This window comes from Enhydra lutris, unplaced genomic scaffold (assembly GCF_002288905.1).
Source record: "Enhydra lutris kenyoni isolate GAN:26980312 unplaced genomic scaffold, ASM228890v2 scaffoldscaffold26, whole genome shotgun sequence".
NCBI classification, from domain to species: Eukaryota; Metazoa; Chordata; class Mammalia; order Carnivora; family Mustelidae; genus Enhydra; species Enhydra lutris.
In genome coordinates this window covers 2,242,939-2,255,820 of record NW_019154110.1, presented here as the reverse complement: position 1 = coordinate 2,255,820, position 12,882 = coordinate 2,242,939, and the positions used below count along the sequence as shown (strand labels likewise).

The 12,882-nt window shown below is 51.9% G+C and overlaps 1 protein-coding gene across 1 annotated transcript in view; it reads left to right on the top strand.

Annotated features, from left to right (window-relative positions):
- Window positions 1–358: 358 nt before the first annotated feature.
- Window positions 359–12,882, top strand: part of LOC111151511 (rabphilin 3A like (without C2 domains)) — an 87,559-nt gene continuing 75,035 nt past the window's right edge. Inside the window, exons 1-3 of the mRNA XM_022509542.1 lie at window positions 359–435; window positions 5,672–5,815; window positions 8,226–8,355. Of these exons, the coding sequence (XP_022365250.1) occupies window positions 359–435; window positions 5,672–5,815; window positions 8,226–8,355 (351 nt within the window). The remainder of the gene's footprint in view (window positions 436–5,671; window positions 5,816–8,225; window positions 8,356–12,882) is intronic.

The following is a 12,882-nucleotide window of genomic DNA, read 5'->3' as shown; positions in this document are numbered from 1 at the left end:
TTGGGAGTGGTAGGAGTCAATTGCCCTCCCCTTTTTCCTCTTCCTTCCCTTTCTGCTTCTAACTCCTGATGTCCTGCCAGTCCTGTCCAATCTGGTCACTTAGCTGCATGAGCTACCTAGTTCCCCCTCCCCAAATTATGATCCTTTTGAACGATGAGTTTTGAGGGAACAGAAGCCAGAGGATTCTGATGGCCAGTCATCTGCGGGTGGCCAGGTACGGGGACATGCCGGAAGTGCCAGTGCTTGGTGCCTGACGGTCCCTGGCTGCCACCTGCACCCCAGCTGATGGCGTGCTCTTGGTTGTTCCCCCTTCTCCCTTCAGATGTGACTCCCTGCCCCGCCCTGGGCACTCCGAGCCATGGCCGACACCATCTTCGGCAGTGGGAATGACCAGTGGGTTTGCCCCAATGATCGGCAGCTCGCCCTGCGAGCCAAGTGAGTACCTCCAAGGCCCTGCCAGCCCTTCCCTTCCCTCCTTCTCCCTGCTTCCCTCCTTTTGGGGGCAAGATTCAATATCAGGGACCCAGAAAGAGAAGTTTGGGGACAAGTGCATGTCTAATGCCCGCCACACTCCTGGCCCCAAGGTTGGCACTGAACATTCACTCCTTTAACTGGAATTTACCCTCATTTCTCCAAGGAGGAAAGGGAGGCCGGGCTCCTTGCCCAATGGCAGACCTTGGGACACACGCCCAGGCCCCCTGACTCCCAGGCCTACAGCAGGCTGCAGGGGATCAAACCACTTCCTCTGCCTTCTCTGGTGAGAGTGTAAATCCCCCTGTCACTGAGCCTTCAGTCTCTGAGCCCCTGGAGGCGGGGAGCCTTTGATACCTGGATGCCCCTTCACCTGAGGGCCTCACACTGAGAGGGCAGAGCAAAGGCTGGGCAATAAACCTTGCCAGGCTGAAACACACAGCCAGCCTCGAAGTGTCCCCAGTCTCCTCCAGTACCCTGTCAGGGTCTCTCCGGTTCCGGTTTGTCCCCTCCGGCTCCCAGTTTTCCTGTTATCCCTCAGCCTGGTGACCCCTCAGACCCAGTTAGGTCAGGCCATCTCCACCCACCTCCCCACTGTGGCCAGAGACCAGGGCCTCCCAGATACCTCTCCTGCCTTCCAGGCTTCCCTCTCCATCAGGGATTTGGAGGCCCCTGGTGTCTGATAAGCCCCAAGAACACCTCTTCATCTGTCAAACCATGCCAATTATAGGAGCCAGCATTTCCCATAGGGGACCAAGTTCAAGAAATTTGCAATTAGATGTTACAGGCCTGCAGGGGGACAGAGCTGAAACATCAAAGAGGGCTAGAAAAATTAATCCAAAATGCCCAAGAGTGGAGTCCTCCGTGATTGGCAGGCATCTCTGTGCATCGGTTAATTTGTCCCTCTCTCCAGGATGGCTCGGCTCCTTTCAGTCTCCTGTGCAGCCCCTGCAGGGGAGACCAGGGAGGAAACCAGTCGCTCTCCCTCTCTGCCCCGATGCTGGGCGTGACGATGTGTCCTCCTTGGCAGGATACAAGGAGCTGGGGAGAGCTGCTGCCGGGGCCTGGTGTGACCCCTCATGACCCCCTGGCATTTCCTTCAGTTCTCCCTGACCTTGTCTTGCCCTCAGCAGCAGCCAGAAGCTGTTGTAGCATTTTTTAGTAGAGCAGATGCTTTTATCTCCTCCCCAGGGTGTGCTGCCTTGTAATGCCAGGCTCCTTGTAATGCCAGGCTCTGTAAAGGAGAATACTACAGATCTTGCGTCCAGGTTCTGTCCCGTGAAGGTTCCTCTGGGAGGCCTGGGGAATTTGCCTTCCCTGGCTTCGGCTCAGGTCTGTCCTCCAGCACTATAGGATGCTCTCTAAACCCCTATTAGGGGCCAGGCACTGACTGCACAGCTGTGAACAAGACTGATGTGGTCCTTTGTCTTAAGACCCTGGTGGGGAGAGGGAAGCAATATACATGGAATTACCCCTGCGCGGCTACTTAGACAGCAGAAACAGGCAGTGGGGTGAAGGCAGGTACTAATTTAATCTGGGAATTTGGAGAGGCTTCCCTGAGAATGTGGTTTATGTTAAGTCCTGGAGTAGCAGTAAGTGTTAGATGGAAATAGGGGGAAGGAGCTTCTAGGCAGAAGGAACAGCATGTGCAAAGGCCTTGGGGTAGAAGGAACAGGACATATACAGGGCCTGGCAGGAGGCCGGTGTGGCTTGAATGCAGAAGGAGGTGATGAATGGGGTGAAAGGAAGTTGGGGAAGTGGGCAGGGGCCAGATGGTGTAGGGCTGGTCCTCCAGACTCACATTCAAGAGGGGCGGACAGAGGGTCCTACTTGGCCTTAAAATAATGTTTAAGCTCCATGATGGAGCTATGCCTGGGTTGTCTGGGAATTCTGAGAATGGACTCAATCCATCTTGGAGGGGATCTTCACCCAGAATATGAAGCAAGTCCTTTTTTTTTTTTTTTTTTTTTGAGATTTCATTTATTTATTTATTTTAGAGGGTGAGGGCATGAGCAGGATGTTGGAAGGAGGAAGAGGGAAAGAGAGAATCTCAAGCAGATCCATGCTGAGCCCGGAGCTTGATGTGCTGCTTGATCCCAGGACCCTGGGATCATGACCTGTGCTGAGACCAAAAGTTGGACACTCAACCGACTGAGCACCCAGGCGGTCCCTAAAAGAAGTCTTAAGACTAAAAGAAGTCTTTTTTTTTTTTTTTTAAGTGTTTTAAATTTATTTGACAGAGAGAGATCACAAGTAGGCAGAGAGGCAGGCAGAGAGAGAGGAAGGGGGAAGCAGGCTCCCCGCCGAGCAGAGAGCCCGATGCGGGACTCGATCCCAGGACCCTGAGATCATGACCTGAGCCGAAGGCAGCGGCTTAACCCACTGAGCCACCCAGGTGCCCAAGACTAAAAGAAGTCTTAAAAAGGAATAGGAGTGATGCAGTGGAAAGGGGATTTAGGGAGGGGGGCAGGCACTGCAGGTGGATGGCACAGCGTGGGCAAAGGCCTGGAGAAGACAGCATGCAGCCCAAAGCACACTGTGTGAGGCCAGGGCAGCGGAGGGGTGAAGGTTCCGTACCAGGGGACCCTACTGATGGGTGCCAGGGGCCACTGAAGACTCTTCCTTGGGGCTTACAATCACAGATGCATTTGGCAGCCACGAGCAGTCCACCTTTGTGGCGTTGGGTGGGGGCATTCAGGGGAACAAGAGGCTCCGTGTTAACCAGGGCCATCGTGGGAGTTGCAACCTGACCAGATAGGGGCAGTGGGCCAGGGGAGGAGTTTGTCTGACGGGGCAGGTTGTCAGGGTTTGGTCGGTGACCAGATGGAGGCAGAAAAGGAGGCCAAGAAGATGACCCAGGGAAGCCTGGCTGGGCTTTCAGCAGCCATGGGCCCTGGACTCCATCTAATCGCTCTCAGCCTCCTTACTCTGCTGAGAGAAGGGGAGGCCAGCCTTATAGGATGACAGGAGGGTCTGGCGTGAGGAGGTATGCCATGCCCGAGGTTGGCGCCAGGCCCAGAGCTAACCGGGTAGGAGTGGCACCCTGCAGGGCGGATGATGGTGCTGGTGCTGTGCCCTCCCATTTCTGTGTTCCCGGACCTGCCTTTTCCCTGTGGGGTAGGAGGCCTGAGCCTGGGGACCCTGTTCTCCAGTTCTCCTTCGCTGGCCCAGGGACTTACACCCGGAGGGTGTCCTGGCCAATCCCTAATTACCTGAAACCCAGAAATGCTCAGGTGGAGAGAACCTGCAGCTTGGGGTGGGCAAGTGTTTCTTTTCAAGGCCTAAACCCCTTGAGTCTGCTCGATACACAGAAGAAAGGTGGGCCCGTGCCCCTGCTCACTCTAAGGACTGGCCTCCCTTCCTCTGTCTACCGGCCCTGCCCCTTTCCCACTGTTCGCTTCCCCCGGCCCTGTGAGGACCTCTTCCAAAAGTGTTGCTCTGGGCAGTACTTCTTTTTCACTTGGAGACATAGGCAGTCTAGAAGTCTGGAGACCCTTGGTACAGCACCTTACTTTATGTCTTTGCACCTTTGCACGTGTGGCTTTCCTGCCTGAACACCATTACCTTCTTTCTCTGGGGGAAGCACCTTTCATCCTGCAAAATCCTGTAGGAGCACTGCATCTTTGGTCTAGCCATTCCTGATGGTTCTGCCCATGAGAATGCTAGTCATCATCAGGAACCATCCTGGATGAAGCAGTTGGGCATTTGCTATGTGCAGAGTACTTTGTATACCCTGACCCATTTACTCTGCATGGCATCCCTTAAAGGGACGGATCAGGAAATCCGGGATGAGCAGCTGCCCACATTCTATGGTTGGGAAGGGACTGAGCTAAAGTTAAGACCATCTGGTGGACATCGGTCTGAACCCTTCCCCTTAACGGGCCTGCTGGACTTGCAGAGGAAGGACATGTTCTTTAGCTCTCCTGATGTGCACCGCATGGATAGTTACAAGAACCGTTAGCTGCAGTAGCCCGGATGGGGCAGTGAAGTAAGACCACCAGTGTCCATCCGTGTCAGGGAACCATCAAGAAGGCGTCCACATCCTCACCCTCCTGCCCTGTGTCCTGCATCAGAAACTCTTGCTTGCTGTCATTTCTTTAGGGAAGCCCTTCTAGAACCTTACCTCTGATTGGGTTAGTTCCCTGATTTATACAGCCTCCTAATGTCCACCTGCATGTACCCCGCCAGCAGCCTGTCCCCAGCACCTACCCAGTCTGGCCTTGCAGAGGACGCCCAGTGAATAGGCCACAAACGAATAGCTCTTCTCGTTTTGCATTAAGTAAATATTGGTGTCATTGATGGGTTGTCTTGTGTCCCCAAGCCTGTTGTCATTCTTCGGGGTGGTCACTTTGCTCTCTTGCCCACCTCCGTGTTCCTAGCACCTGGCACAGAATGTCTCGGACAGGCTGGGATCCTGGGCAGAGATTTGGGGCTTGGTCTGTGGCTGCCACTCCATTCCCTCGAGAAAGACAGAAAGGGCATGCGTCCTTCCACTCTGCACTCCTGTCTGTCACCTGCCTGCCCTCGTTGGTTCTCTTTCTGTGCGGCAGCGCCGCCCTTCTGCCCTCAAACCCTCTCGTTTCCAAACTGCTATGTGCACCTCCTTTTACATTCAGGGTTCATTTTTGATCTAATTACCATTCTTTCCCATGCCACAGTGAGCTCCATTCACTTAGATGCCACAGAGCTCAGTCTTTTTTTTTTTTTTTAAGATTTTATTTATTTATTTGAGAGAGAGAGGACAAGGGGGGAGAGGAGCCCAGGGAGAGGGAGAAGCAGGCTCCCCATTGAGCAGGGAGATTGATACAGTACTCCATTCCAGGACCCTGGGATCATGACCTGAGCCGAAGGCAGAGGCTTCACTGTCTGAGCCACCCAGGTGCCCCCAGATCTCAGTCTTGCTGATCTTCTGCACTCTTCCCTCGCAGCCCCTGTGCTGTGGCAGTGGCCTTCTCCGTCTGTCCAGTGGGTCATACCCACGATGCTAAGGTAGCCCTGCCATCTTTGTGGGGCCCGGTGGCTGGCAGGCGTCAGAGCCAGTATCTGAAGCATCTGCCCTGTTCCCCGAACCCCTCTTCTGCACATATAGCACTTGGGCTATCCCCAGACAGTTCTTGGCGGTGGGAGGGCTTTGTGATATGGAGGGGCTGCCTGAGTTTGCCCTGCAGTGGCATCAGGGCCGGCCATGTGCTCTCTCCAGGCTGCAGACGGGCTGGTCTGTGCACACCTACCAGACAGAGAAGCAGAGGAAGAGCCAGTGCCTCAGCCCTGCTGAGGTGGAGGCCATCTTGCAGGTCATCCAGAGGGCAGAGCGGCTGGACGTCATGGAGCAGCAGAGAATCGGGTAAGGACTGCTTCTGAGCTGGGGCAGGAACAGAATGCTTGAGAAGGAAGCAAAGTCATTTAGTGTCAGATCTGTGGGCTGAGAGTGGCGCCCTGGGTCCTAGCGCTGGCATGCAGCACTGGGAGGGAGTCTGCTTTGCCCGAACACCCCTGGGGTGTAGACGCATCACCCAGCCCCACAAAATCTCAATATTCTCCTCTGTAAGAAGTGGATTGTGGCTCCTGCATGGGCCCTAGGCGGTGCGGGGATGAATGAGCATGGTGAAATGCATTTGGAGCTCTTCAGCTCCATACATGTGAGGGTCTGCTCTGGTCCAGCCAGAGGAGGGATTTGAGGGGAATTGGAACCTGGATCGTCCTGCCCCAACAAGGACTCCAAGAGAAGATGCTCTCCAGCTTGTTCTAAGCTCTTCTCCTGGCCTCCAGCATCCAGAGCTGACCTCTATCCAGCCTTCAGACAGTTTGGTGGTGTCTCTTTTTGTTTGTTGAATTAAGAAAGCAGTTCATACCTCCTAGAAAATTGGAAAGACACGGAAAAACACAAGTAGGAAAACAAATGCAGTGCATGGCATTGAGCAGGATTTAATTTGATTCTGATCTCCTTGTTCTATTCATCTTTTTTGTTAAAATATGTGATCATTTAAAAAGTCAGACATTGTAGAAATGCAGGTTTGTTTTTTTTTTAAAGAATCTATTTATTTATTTTGTCAGTGAGTGAGAGAAAGAGAAAGAACACAAGCAGGGGGAGTAGCAGGAAGAGGGAGAAGCAGGCTTCTTGCTGAGCAGAGAGCCCAATGCAGGGCTCAATCCCAGGACCTTGGAATCATGACCCGAGCCAAAGGCAGAGGCCTTAACCAACTGAGCCATCCAGGCGGTATATTCTCCCCTGATCACCTCAGGGGAGAGTATAGGGAGAGGGGGCCTAGGTGTTGGGCCCTGGGCTCTGCCTCTTAGGAACTATGTAACGCTGGTGGGAAGTGACTTTACATCTCTCAGCCTCAGTCTTCTTATCTTTAAAATGGGGGAAATAACATCCTCCTCCCTGGGAGGTTGAGATAACATACCTGCACTCTGTCCTGTGTTCCTTCATTCAAGAACTTTCCCTGTGTGTCCCCTGGGGACTGGAGATATAGTGGCCAACAAAACAGAAGTGGCCACTAGTTTTGTGAGGGTTGTAGTGTTGCCATGAAAAGAAGGGGTCATGGTGGGCTGAGGGGCCATGGGACCCTGAGGAGAGTCCCCTGTCCTAGGCTTAGTACGTTTCAGGGATGGCTCCTGGACACCCGGCGTCAGAGGTTCGAAGGGAAGCTCTTTTCTTTCTTCCTTCAGCTTCTTCATTCAGCCACTTGCTCAAACCAAAACCTCTACGTCATCCCAGGTCGTCTTCTCTCTCTCTCTGACCTCCTGTACTCCATTTCCATGAATGCTGCCTCAGTGCCCCTTCAGTGGGCCTCCCAGCATCTCCTGTTGGCTTCCTCACCTGCACTCCCCTGTTGTAGTCCTGGATTTCTAGGAGTGAGCTTTGAAAACTGCCACTCGGGGGGGCACCTGGTTGACTCAGTTAGAAGAACCTGTGACCCTTGATCTTGGGGTACTAAGTTTGAGCCACACGTCAGGTGTAGAAATTACTTACATAAATGAATAAATAAATAAGAATTTTAAAGAATTAAAAAAAAAATTCAAATGTCCCTTAGATCAAATCCCACCTCTACTTAAAATTCTTCAGCGGCTTCATGTTGATCTTAGAAAATAATCCAAACCCTATTTTGTGTCCTATAAAACCAATGTAACCTGCCCCCTTCTCACCCCTCCAGCCTCCTTTTATCCCAGGATCCTTCAGGCTCACAAGGGAATGGCCACACTGGGCTCCTGGCTGTTCTCGTATGCCAAAGCCTTTGTCTTTGCCACCCCCCCGCCCAACGCTCTTCCCTCTATCTGGAGTGCCCCCCACCCTGCCCTGCTTTTCGCCTGGTTTTGCCTTGTCATCCTTTAGCTCTCAGTTCACATGTTCTCACAGAGGCCTTCACTGATCTCCACCAGACATGCTCCCTCTCAGTCTTCTCCCTACACACTTACTTGATTTCATAGCACTCCCCCTGTCTGAAGTCAGTTTGCTTGTTGACTTTTTATGGGCTTTCTCTTTATTGTCCTATGAGAGCATGTCTGTCTCTGGCTTGTTTGCTACAATATCCCCAGGGCATGGCACATTGTAGGTACTCAATTAATAATTGGTGAGCAAATGAATGATTAGAAGGTAGCCTGGAAAAAGGGTGGGGCAGGGAACAGTATCCCAAGTGAGGGTACAGCACATGGGCCCTGGTATAGTGCTGGGGCCCCATGGCAGCCATACTGGGACAGTGGTCAGGTTGGGAACAGGAAACACATCCATCTGACTCTGTCCTGTGCTGCAGACGGCTGGTGGAGCGGCTGGAGACCATGAGGCGGAACGTGATGGGGAATGGCCTTTCCCAGTGTCTGCTCTGTGGGGAGGTACTAGGCTTCTTGGGCAGCTCATCAGTGTTCTGCAAAGACTGCAGGAAGGTAAGACCCTGCTCTGGCTTCCCAATCTGGACCTGCTCTGTGACTTTACACCCTGGCTTCTAGGAGTGTATGTTGTATGTGTCAGTGTGTGTCCTTGTGTGCAGGTGTGTGCACATGATATCCTGTCCTTCTTGGCAAGAAGAGTTAGAGCCTATGGTTGAATGGTCTGGCTTCTAGGACCAACTCCGGGGAGTGGACCTCTGGGTCTCACAGGCCTGGGTATAAATTCAGCTTTTCCACTAGCTGGATGATCTCAGAAAACTGGTTTAATATTTTGAGCCTCATCTTCCTCATCTGTAAAATAGGGATAATGTACCTTAGAAAATTGTGAGGATTAAATATTATATTCATTGGGTCTTAAAAACCTTGTCTGGCACAGAAGTACTCAGAAAACTTTATTAGTTATTAAAGAACTAAAATTCTCCTCAGGGCGAAACAGTGTGCTAGGATTATTCTTCTAATTCTGTTGATCTGCTCTCAATCCCTGGTCCCTCAAATGAGAATGATCTTTGCTGCAAAGTCAAGTGGATTTTTCCCTTTTCTTATACTCCACTGGTTACTTAAATGGTGCCACATATTAAATTGTTTCAGATTGAGTCCCAGACTTCTTAAAATAACTTTTTGTTTTTCCTGGAGTTTCTAATTGCCTTTCTTTTCTTACTGACCCAAGAATAATGTGCCTTCCAATCCTTAGGATTATTTAGTATCCCAATTTTACTGTCTATTGCATGGAGCCTACATTTTTCCCTCTTTTGGACCTTTAGTCCTACTCCAGTGTAAACTTATTGCTGCATAGCTGTCATCATGGGACTTCCCTTTACTACCCTCCTAGGTTAGAGAGCTGTTCCCAAGATACCATATCTCCCTCTTTCCTTTGTTTTTACTCTAGTTTTACTGTAACTTATCTTCCATTTGTTTTAAGCCTCAAGTTATTTTAGTCAAGACAGAGATAGAAACTTCTCTCGAGATTATATTGGTTGAGGGAACAAAAACCAAATAATGATCAAATAAATAAGAATGTTTCAGGAAGCAATACATTCTAGGAAGAAATAATAGGAAATAGAAGATTGGGGATGGGGTGGAGTGAAGTGGCTAGAGCCAAGAGGACTGTAGGATATAGAGAAGTCAAAGAAGTAAAGATGGACTTAGCTGCGTGAAAGCTGTTGGCAACCTTGATAAGGTCATTTTGAGTGGCATTCAAAAACTGGGTGAGGGAACCCAGATGCAAAAGGGTCAATACACTGAACTAATAAGTGGAAAAGTCAGGATTTCAGTTAAGGTCATTTCCCCGCCTGTTCTGGGACATGTGGTGACCTGGGCTAAGGACTGTGGAGTCTCTGGTGAAGGGTCTCAAGAACAGTGGAGATGTGACCGGGGCCTGGGTGGCAGGATAGGGGTGGGCACTCCTGTGCCCGCCTCTCCTTAACCCTTCCATGGCCCCAGGCTAGATACCAACATAGGCAGTGGGCAGAGGGACTCAGAATGTCTTGCTCCCAGCCCTTGGGCAGATTGGGTTGTACTTTATGACTTCTGCCTGGGACAGTGGGGCCCAGCATCCCATTTCCCCTTTCTGCCCCTCAACCCACAACTGCTGTTAATGTTCAGGTTTGCAGGACCATGACGAGGGGGCAGAGGCTTGTCTCTTCGCCTGGAAAAGTATGGGACCTCTGCTATTGGGGCAGGATGCTGTCTTGACTGGTAAAGGATCCTTGGAGAGCCATTTCCTAGACAACAGTGGGAATCCCAGGGGAGGATCCCAGCTGCTTGTGGAGGGGTGGTAAAAAATGTTCTTCTAGATGCTCTGGACACTCCCCACCCCATTGTACCCTGGAGTACTGGGCTGTTCCAGTTTTTCTCTTTTTTAAGGTTTTATTTATTTATTTATTTATTTGAGAGAGAATAAGAGCTAGCGAGGGAGAGAGCACACACAGAGGGAAAGGGAGAGAGAGAGAGTTCCAAAGATGGAACTCCTGCTGAGCAGGGAGCCCTATATGGGGCTTGATCCCAGGACCCCAGGATCACAATGTGAGCCTAAGGCAGAAGCTTAACCAATTGAGCCGTGGGCTTAACCCAGACAGCCCTGGGCTGGTCCAGTTTGAAATTGTTCATATCCTGCTGCAGACCGAGAATCTGATCTTGGCTTGGGCAGCAAGGTGAAGAGGCCTTGGGGTTTCCAAGGGAAGTGCTCCTGGGTAGAAGTGGGAGGAGAGGGTGCAAGTAGGCATTTGTGTGTTTTCTTCTTCATCCTTGAGAAGATGGTGTCATTCGTTCGTTCATTCATTCATTCAGTCATTCTGCAAATAGTAGAGGGCCCACTATATGCAGGCCCTGTTCTAGGTGCAGGCAATACCATGAGCAAGAGAGACAAAGCCCTTGCTCTCATGGAGCCTTTTTCCAGGAGTGGGAGAAGGGGAACAACAAACAAACAAAATACTATCCGGTAGACTAAGGGCTCTGTAGTGAGTTAGAACAGGGCAGTGTGGTAGGGTACAACTAGGAGGGCCTTTCTGAGCTTAGACCTGAGCACAAGCAGGACCCGGCTCTGGGAAGATCTGGATGGAAAAGTGTTCCAGGCAGAGGGAGCAGCCGGCATGAAGTTCCTGAGGGGGAAAGCAGCTGGGCATGTTCAGGGAACTGATGAAGGCCTCTGGGGCAGAGGTGGACATGCCCATCACATGAGAGCTTCATAAGTCAAGGTCAGGAGTTGAGATTTGATTCTAAGTTTCATGGGATGCCAGTGGAGTGTTGTGAGCGTGGTGTGATGTGATCTGATTTGTCTTTATAAGTGATGAGCCTCTCTGCTGTCTGGTGAGTGGTTGGCAGGGGGACATAAAGCGATAGTGAGTGGCGAGTTAGGCACTGCCTGTCCTTGGGGATGAGACAGTGGGGCTGGAGATGAGGCAGCACGGCATGGAGGCCATGTTCTAAGAAAGTCCATCTTTTCACTGTATCGAAGCAGGTGGGTGATGGAGGGTCGCAGGAGGAAAAGCGGGTCCTAGACTGCCGCCAGGCCAGAGTGAGAGGTTACTGGGTCCGTCCTGCGTGATGGGGGGCCGTGGGCCCCCTGCCTGCCTGCCAGTGCTGTTACTATGCACACGCATGGGTTGCAGTCCTGGTGTGGGGGTGGGGGTAGGCTGCAGAAGGGACGCTGGGAGATCTGGGAAGTGTCCAGATCTAAGTCTCAGGTGCTCCTGGCCACATGGAGCTATCCCCAGCAAGATCCCTGGCACATTCAGCAGCCACAAGCTAATGAGTGTGCCAGCAGAGCCTGTGATGCCGGGCAGGCCTTGGTGCGGTGACCCCCTCCGTAATTGGGCCTGCACGCCCGGGCCACCAGCCCTCATTATGGGAGGGATGTGGTGGGAAGGGAGAGGGGCTGGCTGCTAATTAGAGAGGCCTAGCGCTTCTGATTGCTTAGCAGCTGAGTCAGCCAGCTTTCGGTTTGATTGAGAGCCTTGTCTGCACCAACCAGGGGGGAGGCCAGATGGAGCTGCCGGAGAGCCAGCCTGAGCCTGGGATGGCATTGTCACCGTGACAGGGAAGCAGTCGCAATTGTTCTGGTCTCAGCCAAAATGTGTTCCAAGGTGTGGACAGAGGGGCCTGCCCGGAAAACAGTGGTCGCCACAGTGTGTGCTGAGTACCCGGGGAAAAAGAAAGCTTCTGCTCTAAGATCCCAGCCCCAGCACTAGCCCCCACCACCGGCTCAGACTCAGGCCCATGTTTAGGGCCCTCTGCTCGCCTTGCCCTCCCCACACCTCCCCACCCCCACACCACACACACCCAGCTCAGGGTCCCCACAGCCTCCCTCAGGCCATCCTTGCTCTTGCAGACAGTGGACACCAAACCTGTGGTCTTTCTTACCTTACAGTGTCCCTTGGGCTTTAGAACGCTCTTTCACAAAACTCCTTGTTTGATCCTCAGGACGAAGCTATAGGGAGAGCAGGGGTGGTGAGGCTATTCCCCAGTCATAGCTGGAGAGTAAGGGTTCAGTTGAGGTCACGTGGCCTGCTTGGGTTACCCAGCCGGGTGGTGGGGAGCTGGGTCCCCCGGGGGTGTTTGCTGAGCCATGCTGGGCCTCCTCTCCTTCAGGCCAAAGCAGTCACAGCATTTCCCTTCCTTGGAGAAGCAGGGTTTCATCTTTCTTTCCTTTTTTTTTTTTTTTTAAGATTTTATTTATTTATTTGACAGAAATCACAAGTAAGCAGAGAGGCAGGCAGAGAGAGAGAGGTGGGGAAACAGGCTCCCAGCTGAGCAGAGAGCCCGATGCGGGGCTCGATCCCAGGACCCTGAGATCATGACCTGAGCCGAAGGCAGAGGCTTTAACCCACTGAGCCACCCAGGCACCCCAGGGTTTCATCTTTCTAAAGAATGCAGGAGAAGAAGCATATTCACGGGTTAAATATCGAGAACTTTTCTTTAAAATCAGGAATAAGGCAAGTTCTATGTATGTTTATCACTGCTTCTATCTAACATTGAACTAGCCCCGGCCCGGTGCATTCAGGCAAGGAAAGAAATGTATGGTGTACA